The sequence below is a fragment of the Tenrec ecaudatus genome, chromosome 6 (assembly GCF_050624435.1).
Source record: "Tenrec ecaudatus isolate mTenEca1 chromosome 6, mTenEca1.hap1, whole genome shotgun sequence".
Classification (NCBI taxonomy): domain Eukaryota; kingdom Metazoa; phylum Chordata; class Mammalia; order Afrosoricida; family Tenrecidae; genus Tenrec; species Tenrec ecaudatus.
The window spans coordinates 76576799-76591060 of NC_134535.1; the positions used below are offsets into that span (position 1 = coordinate 76576799).

The 14262-nt window shown below is 37.9% G+C and overlaps 1 protein-coding gene across 1 annotated transcript; it reads right to left on the bottom strand.

The window, feature by feature from the left end:
• Nucleotides 1-10593: 10593 nt before the first annotated feature.
• On the bottom strand, nt 10594-11529 carry LOC142450906 (olfactory receptor 6C2-like). Its single transcript, XM_075552842.1, has one exon. It carries the CDS (start codon nt 11527-11529, stop codon nt 10594-10596), a length of 936 nt encoding a protein of 311 aa, XP_075408957.1.
• Nucleotides 11530-14262: the final 2733 nt, after the last annotated feature.

The window sequence follows — 14262 nt, forward strand, 5'->3', positions numbered from 1 at the left end:
AATTCAGAAATGGTGTGTGTCAGATTGTATTCTCTTAGCATATTTATTCAAACTGTGTGTTGAGCAAATAAACAAAGCATCAAGATTATATGAAGAAGAAGGTAGTATCAGTAATTGGTGGAAGGTATCCAGAATTGGAGCTCGGTAGATGATAAAAGCTTGCTTGCTGAGAGTGAGGAGGAATTGAAGTACTTGCTGAAGAAAATTAATGATGGCAACCTTCATTATGGATTATGATTCAATGTAAAGAAGACACAAATCCTCACAATGGCACCAAAGGAGACCGTATTAAAGTGGTCAGCGTCATTTCCTTGCTTGGAGCCACAATCAATGCTCACGGAAGCATCAAGCAAGAGATCAAAGATGGGTTACATAAAACTTCACTTCTTTACTCATTTGAATTGCTTCAATTTCGTTTCGTTGTCTGACGGTTTGGTCGAAGACTTCCAGCAGGATGTTGAATAATAATGGTGATAAGGGACACCCTTGTCTAGTTCTAGTTTTCAGGGGAAATGATTTCAGTTTTTCCCCATTGAGTGTGATATTGGTTCTTTCACTTTGGTATGTGGTCTTTAATATGTTAAATAATTTCCCTTTTAGTCCCAATTTATTCATTTTTTTTATTAGCACGGGGGCTGGATATTGCCAAATGTGTTTTCTACAACGTTGATATGATCACGTTGCTCTCTGTATTGTTTATAGGGTGAACTACATGGATTGCATGTTGAACCATCCTTGTATGTCTGGTTTGAATCCCATTTAAAAAATAGGTTATTCGATTCTATTTCCCAGAATTTTGTTGAGAATTTTTGTATGTATCTTCGTGAGGAGTGTTGTGTGTAGTTGTCTGTGTTTTGGGGTCTTTGCCTGGTTTTGGCATCAGGGTTATGCTCATTTCATTGGATGAGCTTGGAGGGTGCTGTGCCATGTCCTACTTTGGAACTGTTGGTGTGGAATTGGTGACAGCTCTTCCCTGAACACTTGGTAAAATTCCACTGGAAGCCATCTTGTCTTGGGCTTTTCATGGTTGGAAGTGTCTTGATGACCTCCTCTATGTATTTCCTATGGGTCTGTTCAGGTGTTCTACATCTGTCTGTGTTAATTTGTATAGATGATGCATATCTAGGTATGTTCCCATTTCTTCTAGACTATCCAATTTATTGGATTACAGTCTTTTGTAGTACTGCGGTATTATTCTTTTTATTTCATCTGGATCTGTTCTCGTGTAACCCTTTTCATGTCAAATTCCAGATATTTGCATGTTTCTGTTCTTTTTCCTTTGTTAACGTTGCCAATTTTGTTGATCTTTTTTTTTCAATTTTTTTTTATTTTAACAATTTATTGGGGCTGATACAATTCTTTTCACAGTTCATACATATACATACATCAATTGTATAAAGCACATCTGTACAGTCTTTGCCCTAATCATTTTTTTCTCTTTTCTTCTTTTACATTTTATTAGGGACTCAACTCTTACCATAATCCATACATATACATACATCAATTGTATAAAGCACATCCATACATTCCCTGCCCCAATCATTCTCAAGGCATTTGCTCTCCACTTAAGCCCCTTGTTGATCTTTTGAAACAATCAACGTCTTGTTATTTGGGTTTTTCCTATTGTTTTTTGGTTTTCCAGTTCATTTCTTTCTTGTCTCATCATTATAATTTATTTCCTTCTGCTGTTGGAGCCTTTATGGTGTGGGACTTCTCTCCTCTTGGTGGGACTTCTCTGGGCCTTCCTGGGGTGTCATCCCATGTTTGTTACCTCATGGCCATATTGTACATTTGTGTCTGACTTACTAGTTCATCACATTGAATGTTCATAGAAGTACTCCATCACTTAGAGGTAGTGGTATCTATGAGTGTAGCCTTGTTTTGAGATAGAAGTTAATGCACAAATAAGTTACACAAATAAGTGGTTCTGATTCTCCTTTCTCAAAATTCTGCTTTGTTGCTTTCAGACTTTCAACCTACAAGTGGGTACTCAAAAACAACAGAAAAAGCTGTGCTGGGCGCTGCATTTGTAGTATGCATTTTTCTCCTAGGCGAGCATCCAGCAACTCACTCTGAGCTAGTGCACATAGTGACATCACCTGGGAAGGTTCTCTCAGGTCTCAGTGAATTATTTCATAAAAATAGTGTTCAACCAAAGTTTTTTGTGATGATCAGTATGAGAGAAAATGGTGTAGTGGTGAAATTTTGATTCCTACTTGGGAAAAAATGGTTGTGATTTTGAACATTGCTTACCAAGATGGCACTATAGGAAAACTCAAGTGCACAAGTGTTTTTCTCATTTCCAAAGGTGAAATGTTGATTGATGACAGTCCTCTTTCTGGAGTCTCTCAACTTCCTGAAAAGATGAAAATGTTGACAAAATTTGTGCTGAAAGACCAACAACAGACCATTGAAAAGATGGGGATGTTGTCCGGACTATTTGGAGCTCTGTTTAGTGAATTTTAACAAAAGATTTGGGCCTGAGAAGGGTCACTGCAAATTTTGTGCCTTGAGTTCTGACTGATCAGGAAAAGGAGCGTCGAGTGGAAACATGTTGTGCTTTGAAAGAACAGCTCTGAAATGACTCAAAATTATTTCCCAAGGTCATTACTGGTAGCCAGACCCATGTCTGATCTTATGACCCTGAAAGGAAACATCATTCAAGCCAGTGGCAGATGCCATCTCCACCTTGTCCTCTAAAAACTCGTCAAGTGAAATCTAAGATCAAATGATGCTAATTTTGTTGTTGTTGTTGTGAGGGAGATAGTGAATTTGGAGCTTGTCTTACCAGGCCAGCCTGTTAATCAATATTTCTACTTAAGGTTCTGAAAAGATTAATTAGCAGTGTCTGACAGAAAGGCCTGGCTTGTGACAGACAGGGCACTGGTTTCCCACCGTGACAATACACCCGGTCATGCAGCCATCTCATTACTCCAGTTTCGGTAAGAATCAGCATGCCTCTCTTGCTCTCACCTTGCTCCGTGTGATTTGATTTTTTGTTCCAGTGAATGAAGAAAAACATGAAAGGACATTGATTTGACAACAAAGAAGAGGTGAAGAACAAAATGAGGGAAGTGCATCTGTCATCCAAACAAATGAGTTTGAAAAATGTTTCCAAAAATGGAATCACAAAGTTGAGAACTATATTAAGTGTAATGGAGAGTACATTGAAGGTGATACAGTTGTTTTGTTAAAAGAAAATGGAACGCATTGCTTGGGAAAATACTCCATTTTTTGGGGGGTGTACCCCCTTGTATACTCTTAGTAATGTAGATTATATAGTGTGTTAGTTGTGGTATTTTAGAGAAATAACTCCACAGAAACTCATATGTGTAAGAGGGAGTTTTGTATAAAGGTTAAATGCATATCAATAAAACATCCCAACCCAGTGCTGCCTAAACCTACAATCCAATATTAGCCTACATGTCTGACACCAATCCACAATGTCCTCCTCCATCTCACAAAACACACATTATGATGCCGGCTGCAGGAGGAAAGCCGAATCAGTGAACATGTAAGCATCTCAGTACTGGCAGGAGTCTCCACATGGCTGTTCCAGCACCCATGGCTGCATGACTGTAGGCCCATAGGACTTCTACTTGGGGATGTCTTCCAGGAAGTGAGCTTGTTAGCAGAAGCAGGGAACTGGCTAAGGCAGATACACCCTGGTGTGACCATCACAAAGCAAGAGAAGTGAGAACTCAAAAGGGGAGTCTCACGGAGCCATTTATCCCTCCGCCCTTCAATTAACCCCACATGTGTTTATAGGCCAGGTTGGCACAATAAATTTAACTACCTCAATCGACCTCTTGCCAACTAGGCACGTGTACATCATTCTTTAGCCTCACAATTGCAATTAACAACTACACCTTAATCCTATAATCCTGTGCATATGTTCCCCCACTTATGAAAGCCAACCACTTCAGGCCTTTATCCCGCCAAATTTGAGTATCCAATTTATATACTGCCCACTTACATCAACCCAATGCTCTGAGGAGACAATCATATTTTCTGACAAAAATCTTCATTCCAGTTGGAATCTTGTGAAGTCTGCATCCATAAGCAAAGTCAAATCTGGATAGGCCATTCATGAAATCAGCAACAATATGCACCAGATCACAGGCTCAAAAATCTCCATCTGGTCAGTTTCTGGTCACCTCAATGAGGGCTGCCTCACTCAGCCTCCACAGGGTGTCCATTGGTCACCTTGCCTTTAGACCATGGCTCTCATTAATACTCAGCAAGCCTAATCCCCTCGTACTAGGTTATGAATTTTAGCCCAGTCAACCCGCTCTTGTCTTCTTATTACCTGTAAACCAAGTCCATAGGTGTCAATGGCCAAACTCAACCCGTATTTTTATTGCTACATTTCTCCCACTTCTACTCAAAATGTAGATCCAGGTGGTCACATAGCAAGCATTTCAGCCTACTCACAGGCTCCCTTTAACATTCAGTCCTAGAGAGGAGGATTCTTCGTGGGTCCAGATTTTTTCCAGTTTTTGGCAAAGAATTCTGGTTCCTGAGTACTCAAAAGCACCGGGGGTGGTGTGGGTGTGGGTGGGTAGCTTTTTTCCCCAGATGTAGCCTAAACCCATTTAAGATCAAATTTTAATGGCTGAAAGCAAGTGGGCTTACAAACTTTCTATTTTCATACTTCCCGTATTTTCCCCAGGAAACAACTGAGTAAATAGTGTGGCATTATCTGGCCTCTGGCTAGACAAAAAAAAGCTACCATGAGAGAGAGGTCAAACAAACATCTACTTTCTATCTTATGATTTGTTTCTCTAAAGTACCCAGATTAACGCATGTAGTAATGTGGATTAATTCCTTTGGCCAGGTAACTAATTAGTTTTAAAAGATCAGTCCTTGTTTAATGATTGTGTAGCTGAAATAATGAGCTCCCTTAAAGTAAGCAGCTGTGGGGAGAGTCCTGAAGGAATGCAGGGAAGAGAACTTTTTACCAGGAAGAATTTTCGTCCATATACCGGGTTGGTCACTTTGCCTGAAGTATCTCAATGGAAAGAAAGCAGAAAATATTAAAAACTAGAACAACTTTAAAATGAGTCAAATGGGAGATCAAATAATAAGATGATAAACTTTAACCTAACCCTACCTGCACCATCTACTTTCTAATGTACTCTGTAGGATAGCAAGACTATTCACATCTCTGGTCTATGGCCAGAGGGGACTCATCCCTGTGTATTTTCCCTCCTCTTTTTCTTTTAAAATTGAAACAACTTTTAAATGGGTCAAAAGGGAGAGCGAACAATAAGATATTACATTTTCCCCTAACTATGTCTAACATAATCAACCTTACGATGCTCAGTGTCTGATAACAGGGCTAGTCACATCCCTCATGTATGAACAGACGGGATTCCCTGGAGCCTTAACCCATGTAAGGACCCTGAACATGGATTCTGGGTTTCCACTGTCATCCGTAGCCATCGGTAAAGCAGGTGTGCATAATTTAGCCTCTGATACCAATCCTAGAGGACATATTTTCAGTCATATTCCAGTTTAAACAGAAGATCATTGGTAATTTTATTTTGTGTTTCTAGAAGTTTGTCTACTGATATACATATTTAGAATATATCTATGGTGTTTTGTACATTCCTTGTTCTCTTTCTTCTGCTTCAACTTCCATTCTTTTTGTGCTTGGTTTAATTTGAGCACATTTACAGTTCACTCTGCATCATCTCATGCCCCAAATGCATATACAAATATTGTAGAAAGGTGACCTTTTAGATCATTAAGACTGTAAATGGACTGGTTCAAGTCTCTTTCATGCTCTTTGTCCCTATCCAGGTGCCCACTTCCCTAGATTCTTTCACTTCCAACACCCATCCCCCAAGCTCTAATTGTTCAACACAAATTTCAGTAGACAATCAGGATCTATTTTATTATATTAATCACTCTATGAATTATTTTATTGACTCTAATGAATACTCTAAGCAATATTAGAGTATAGAGGTGATTTTGAGATACTGAAGAAAGCCAATGTAGATCATAAGTGGAGTTTTAATGATTTTCATTGACTATGTGAAGAAATGCATTTTTCCTTTGCAATTTAATTAGGATATAAATTCTATTGTTTTTATGAACTGTAAGCATACCAAAATTAAATCAAGCACTTGGGGAAAACAAACAGTCCTTATGACAATTTGACATAGGAACCAACGGATAACTGGAGCAGAAGGTAGACATTCCTCAGAGTTTCTAATAAAGGCAGCTCAGTGAGGGCTCATTAAAACTGGAAATATACTGCTGTAAAGTTGCTTTTAGAAGATTATATCTGGAAATACTATGGTAAGAGTGATCTCCAGAGCTCTGAGTTGGGGTATGATATAATGAATATGGATTTTTTTTTCAAAATTGGAAAACATAATGGAGAGAACTTTGCTGAGAGCATGCGGTAAGTAAAATTGCGTTGGAGAGGTGGTAGTTTCCATTACAAGGCTATAAAACTTGTAAATCCCCCCCTAGATAATTAAGACTTATTAGAAGGACCTAACCTTCCTATTTTTAGAAAACTTTTTTTTAATTGTGAAAAACAGTCATTTGCCTAGCGGGTAATCATTTTTCCATTCAACAACTGAAACAACTTATCAAACCTTTCAAAGGATTGCTCTGTGAAAAAGAAGTTCTTTAGATAGTTTGTGGGATCATCGGATGAAGAGGTGAGGTACAAAGGGATTGATGAGAACAGACAAATGTAATAAAAACTGGTACATACATACAATGGAGTACTATGCATCGCTAAAAAGCAGTGATGAATGCATGAAGCATATCACCGCATGGGAAGAACAGGAGGAAATTATGCTAAGTGAAGTAAACCAAGCACAAAAACACAACTACAACATGATTCTGCTGAGGAAAGTTTAAAAACAAACGAAAAGAAAAATGTAAAAGGGGCACAGAGAAAAAAAGTTGCTCTATACAAACATTCCAGGGGTGAGGTCCAGGTCGTATGGCAGGGGCCTGACCAAATCCAGGGGTACATGTGCTATCAACTAAAAAGGAGGGTGTTAGGAAAGGAGAGAGACAAAAAGAGAGATGTGGCACAGAATACGGCAGTGACCAACCCAAGGGGTGAGTATTGTTTGTGTCTCCACAAGGAAAGAGGGACCGGACTTAAATCCAGTGTTCCGGGATGCAATGCAGCAAGCCTCCATGGAGAGGGGAGTCAGTGGAGGCGCCTGAGGGCTCAGCCTCATACCAGCTACATGTACAACTGCCCCGCCCTGAGAAGAATTAACTTTAGAGGACAGCACTGAAGCTGCAGCTAAGGGAGAGGGGCATGTCTGATCAGAGCACATGAGAGAAAATGAATGGGGAGGAAGAGAGTATGGAGCACACCCTGGCCCAACAGTCCTGCGGGATGATATCCCCACTCCGAACAGCCAATTCACAGAGTGGACCATATGGCTGATCCCACTATGAGACATGCTGTCCCTCGCTGACCCATGGCTATACACGGAACAACACTGGAGACTCATTGTCAGGATTGGCCCAGACTGACCTGTGACACCAAGACAAACCACTAAAGGCGTGCAGCAGAGGAATGCGGGGGAGCAGAGCAGAGAGCTCCCTAGGGAGTGCAAAGGATAGACTTGGGCACCAGAGTGTGACACTCCATTGGACTTGACTGGAGGACACACCTAGACGTCAAAAATCAGATCCTGATCTATTTACAGGTTTTTAAATTTTTCTTTTTAAAAATTAATTAATTTTTTTCTGGGTCATTGATTTTCCTTTTTGTTGACCTCATTGTGTTCTCTTTTGTTGCTTTGTCTTGCTATGCCTTGTTTTTTGGTGCATATTATTATCTCTGCAGCTATATCTAGATAAGACAGGCTGGATGAATAGTCTGGAGGAGAAAACAAAAGGACCAATGGTTCCCGGGGACATGGGAGAGTGGGTAGCGGGGGTAAGGAGGTGGTGTTGACCAACCCAGGTACAAAGGAAAAACAAGTGATCCAAAATGGGGAGGGTGTGAGAGGCCTGGTAGGGATTCAGCAAGGGCAATGTAACCGAGATAAATTACTGAAACCAAATGAAGGCTGAGCATGATAGGGAGATAAGAGGAAAGTAAAAGGAAATAGAGGAGGGAACTGGGAGACAAAGGGTATTTATAGAGGTCTAAATACAGGCATGTACATATGTAAATATATTTACGTAAGATGATGAGGAAATAGATCCATGTGTATATATTTATAGATTTAGTATTATGGCAGCAGATGGACATTGGACCTCCACTCAAATACTTACTCAATGCAAGAACACTGTTCTATGAAATTTGCATATTAAAATGCACACCTTCACTACACTACACGATCACTGAAGACAAATGTGTGCACAAGTAAATGTGGTGAAGAAAGCTGATGGTGCCTGACTATCAAAATATATAGCATCTGGCGTGAAGATAAACAAGTGGACATCTAGCTCAGAAACAACAAAGCCCACATGGAAGAAGCACACCAGCCTGTGTGACCACAAGTTGTTAAAGGGATCGGGTATCAGGTATCAAAGAACAAAAAATCATATCATTGTAAATGAGAGGAAGTGCTGAGTGGAGACCCAAAGCCCATCTGTACTCAACTGGACAAGACCATACTGAAGGATCACGGGGAGGAAACAAGCCAGTCAGGGTGCAGGGTAGCAATGATGAAACACAACTTTCTTCTAATTCTTAAATGCTTCTTCCCCACTCACTATCATGATCCCAATTCTACCTTACAAATCTGGCTAAACAGAGGATGTACATTGGTACAGATAGAAAATTTAAACAGAGGGAATCCAGGGCGGATGATCCACTCAGGACCAGTGGTGAGAGTGGCGATACCAGGAGGGTGGAGGGAAGGTGGGGTAGAGAGGGGGAACTAATTAAAAGGATCTACATATAACCCCCTGCTTGGGGGGTGTACAACAGAAAAGTGGTTGAAGTTAGACGTCAGACTTTGTACGATATGACAATAATAATTTATAAATTAGCAAGAGTTCAAGTGGAAGGGGGAGCAGGGAGGGATGGGGAAAATGAGGAGCTGATATTAAGGGCTCAAGTAGAAAGCAAATATTTTGATAATGATTATGGGAAGAGATGTACAAATGTGCTTTACACATAGGATGTATGTATAGGTTGTGATAAGAATTGTACGAGCTCCCAATAAAATGATTTTAGAAAAAAAATACATAAATAAAAAAGGGACTGATGAGAATATTTTACTATGTTATTGTAGATGATAAAAGTTAGATGAGAGTGGTGACAAGATAGAAGGAAACTAGAGATAAATGCAGAGACAATCTTAATGTGCAATATTAAGAAGTCCAAGATAAATATAAAAAGGCAAAGAATATGTCATGAATTATGCAGGAAATAACAAATTATTACTTTTTTGGAGATGTAGGTAGAAGTGTTTTGTCAGGATATTGACTAACCCTGCCTTTACTATATCCTCTTTGTTTAGTACAAAAGCAGTGTATATATAGTTTTTTACTGTTGTCGGTACATTTTATCTTCATGAATTAAAGATATTATAAAATCAGGACTAATAGTCACACAATATTCATTATCTATAGTGTCAAGTTCACATTTATTTGGGTTTCATGGCTGTCTTTTTTACCTCTTAATAATATTTTTCTTTCTCGGAATGACATGACTCAGGGAAAGGAAGAATAAATCCATATTACTGTAGAACACTGCATTGTGATAACTAGAGTTGATAACTAACTTTCTTGAGATTTTCAAATGTATTAATTTGTTCCATGGTATTCTTAGACACCAACACCACTTCCTAATATGGAGACAAGAACGGGCTATTTGAATATCTAAATATACCTGACATTACCAATCATTATCTTAAATTCTTGTTACTCAAATGGTGGGTATCAGATCCATTTCAACAACATAGCTAGAAGCTTATTAACAAAACAGTGTATCAAGTCTTACCCCACACCAACTGAATAGAACTTTGTATTTTTAGAAAATTTGCAGTTGTTTTTAAAATAAAACACTGATGTAAACTTTCTGTTCAGTGCGTTTTGTGGTGGTAGGACCATGAGGTTCTAGGTACAACAAATATTGAAACACAGGAAGAGAATTTGACCCCAGGCATTCAAATGTAAGACACATGGGTGTAAAACACTATAAAATAATTAAACAGCTGTGTTGACATCTATAGGATTTGAAGAGAAAGGTTAGGAGAGACTAGCAAAATAAGAGTCATTCCCTTTGATTTATTCTACTTCATACGAAAAAATACCCAATTCTAGAAAAAGTTATTACTGTAAAAGAATGGACAGAAATAAAACTCAAATTTTTCTTGGTTCCTTTTTGTTGTGTGTTTCCACCATAAGGGTGATGAGGTCTTGCGTGGACTTTCTAGAAATCTATTTTCATATGCACTTAAAACAAGCCATTTGAAAGAAAGTTTACTTGAAAAAAGGCAGTAATCCTATGTCACTCTCTGGTTTTAAGAGTAATAGAAAAATAGAGGTTAATGAAACTTTAATTTATATTTGAGTTAGAACATACAATAAACGAAGAAACAATTCTATATATATTATGTATAATATACATAATAATTTTAAAGTCTCCTAATGCTCTGAGAAAAATGCCATCTTTTTAATTGAGTCTTTAAAGGCTTGTTTAACTTGTTTATTTCGTAGTGTATAAATGAACGGGTTCATCAAAGGGATAAATGAGGTGTTGAGCAATGACACCACCTTATTAAGTGCCACTCCTTCCTTTGCTGGCTTGATATAGATGAAGATGCAACTCCCATAGGTGATGGAAATGACAATCACATGGGAAGAACATGTAGAGAAAGCCTTTTTTCTTTGTTGAGCAGACGGGAGTCTTAAAACAGTCTTGATGATGTATGTGTAGGACACAATTACACACACCAGTGTGAATATGAGGGTCAGCACAGCCATGGTTAAAACAACATGTTCTACTAATTGCGTGTCTGAGCACACAATCTTCAGAAGAGGGGATGCATCACAGCCAAAATGGTCAATGATATTGGAATTACAGAAATCTAGCTGAATTCCTAGGCTAAGTGGTGGGAATATGACAATTAATCCAGCCAACCAACAGGAAAGGACCAGTAGAGTGCACACCCTGTCATTCATAATGGTGGTGTAGTGCAGGGGTTTGCAAATGGCCACGTAGCGATCATAGGACATGGCAGTTAGAAGAAAGAATTCTGTTGCTCCGATGAGAATGACAAAAAATAATTGAGTGACACATGCATTATAGGTAACAGTTTTGTCTCCAGTTGTCAGGCTGTACAGGAATCGAGGCACACAGACAGTTGTAAACAATATTTCTAAGATGGAAAAGTTCCGAAGGAAAAAGTACATGGGAGTTTTAAGTTGAGGATCCATCAGTGTGAGGAGGATAATGATTAGATTTCCAGCAGCAGTGAAGATGTAGGTGAGAAACAGAACTACAGCAAGAAAAACCTGTAGCTGTGGGTCATCTGTTAGTCCCCGCAGGATGAACGTGGTTATTGCAGAATTATTTCTCATCCGTGATTTTGGTTCAATTAGTCTGTTCTTTAGCTCATAAACATTGTACCTGAGGAATAGAAGATAGGTAAATATTTTAATATGTTATACGGAGAAAATTCAATCAGAATATGAGAAGTACATTTATTTCTTTTACTTGATTATTAGCAATGTTCATATGGAAATCGATGAACCCCACGTCATTTCCCTCGACTCTTTTTAGCTGTAGTATTTTCCATGTTTTGCAATCCTAACTCCCTCAAACCCTTACTTCCTATTTAACCTATTCTGTATCCTAGTAACCTTTCCTGTTTGACTGTCCTGTGCCAGCGCTCCAGAATCACCATTAAATCCTCTGAGCCATAACTCTTACAGAACCTCCTATTTATGGTTCCTTTACAATCATATGTTGAAACATTCAATACTGGGTTCCTCCACGCCTCTGCTTTGTTCCTTCTTCAAAATTCCTGTTTCAATAGCTATCTTATGCCTGATATCCCATGAAACCCATGTTTTTCCAATGAAGGGGATGTTCTATGACCTTTCAGAGGAAGCAAGATCCTGCTTTAGACTTCTATGGTTCTTTGTTGGGGATTTGTAATTTATACCTATTACTGTTTGCAATGCCTTTTGAGGTTACCTGAAAGCCCTGATACTAACATGAAATCTATATATCCTTAAGTAGAAAAAAGCAGGGAGAATTTCATTTGGGAAAAAATGTTGTTGCCACGATTCCTTTCTTTAAAGTTTCACCTTGCCCTTGGAATTGTGACTACTCCTTGTACATTCAGGACATTTTCTGTTCTTCAGCATTCTTGACTCTGATTCTGTGTTTATTACCCCACATAAAAGTGATTGTCAGGCATTCATGTTTAGCAAAGTTAAGATTGATACCAGGTTTCTGGGTGGTAAAAATGATCTACACTTCATCGCTGACCAAAGGTTGGTGATTTGACCAACCCAGTAAAAATGAACAGTGAGGACTAGGGAAGAATTGGTTCGTTTGCATCACTGAGCTGGGGAAGAATACTGAAAGAAGGCTGGTTGGCCACAAGAAGGAACAACGCTGTCTCGAAGGAAGTACAGCTAGAATGTTATTAGAATCAAGGAAAATGAGAGTTCACATCAAGTCCTTGGAAAATGTTCTCAGGTGGGATCCGTCCCTGGAGAAAGACATCATGCTTGGTAAAGTATGCTGGATTGGTATGCTATATAGCATAATTGTTTTACCTTATAATCACATCACAAGGAGTGTCAATTTATTAACAACTTATTATATGTTTATCTAAAATTGCACATATTTAATAATTTATGCTTTACAAAATAAATATTACATAGTAAAAAACATTTGATAAGGGCGTTTGTTACCTTACACTTCATTTTAATTACTTCTACTGTGTTCCTCACCCCACAACATATTCATTGAAAACATAATTTTATTTGCTCATTCATTCTCATTACATACAAGGAGAGAAGAAAGTTATAAAACTTAGCATTCTACTATTCAGCTTTTAAGTTTCTTTCACTCTTCCATAATAATTTTTCAGTGAACGCCTTTGCATTTAAATCTATTTACACTTCTGATTAATTCCACATTGAGAACGAATCCAAAAGAAATATAGATGCCAAACACTTTTGGTAATTATTGTCAAATTATTCTTTTCAGAAATATGTACCAAGGAATACTTCCATATATGGATAAACTTGTTTCTCTAAAACCTTCAGGAATTGATTATTTTTAATATTATTTAATATATATTATTACTAAATGGTATTCTCAACTAATGTCTAATTATTTCTTTTAAACTTTTATCATAAGTAAGATACATTACATTCTAATATTTATTGCCTACTTTTAAATAGCATATTTTATTAAATTATCACCATCGGTACATCATTATATTTCCCTGGTCATATAATGTTTTTAATTCATAGCAAATGTGTACTAATTAAACATGTGAGTTACTTGACTAGGTCAATTAATAAAAGGATAATTAATTCTAGAGGATCCAGATCCAACAATGCAATCTATTTTAATTAGCTTGACTTTTATTCATATCAATTGTTTTAGGGGCAAGGAAACTTAGGGATGAGCTGGAAATAGAATGGAAAGTTTCAGTATAACTAAATTTTTTTTCTCAAAGTGCTTAGACTATCAACTACCAGTTTGTTGTCATTTCTAACTCCTCTCTATCAGAATATTGTTAATAAGGGAGAAATACTCTTTGCGCCTGTGTACAAATGCTGTCTTCCAAATGCTACATTATGTAGAACAAAGTGAAAATGCAAAGATTAATTTTCAAATGCTCCCTGAACACGAAGGTATGTGTGGATCCAGACTGTGTTGCAGAGAGATTCTATCTTGCTGACTTTCCCCAGAGGCTGCTTTTACATGACTTCCATCATTTGAGCTCCCAAACTCAGGCACAGGATAGAGCGAGCTTTTGAAATTTTAACTTTTAAACAGTTTAACCGTCATGAAATTAAGACATAATGTAATCCAAATGTTCAATGACATCAAGAAGAGTTGTGCAATCATCAGCACAATCAGTTTTAGAATATATTCCTCATTCTTTTGCTCTATACTAAAACAGTTTTTTTGCACTTCATCCAAATGTAATGTAATTCAATGATCCCATCTTATCAAGAAGTACTGTACAGTCATCACCACAATCAAATTTAGAACATTTTCTTCTATATACTCATTGTTATGCATATAATTAAAAATTGTGGCAAAAATGTACACAATGAACC

Coding starts and splice junctions, on each gene's coding strand:
- LOC142450906 (XM_075552842.1), bottom strand. CDS start 11,529: ATGAGAAATAATTCTGCAATAACCACGTTCATCCTGCGGGGACTAACA.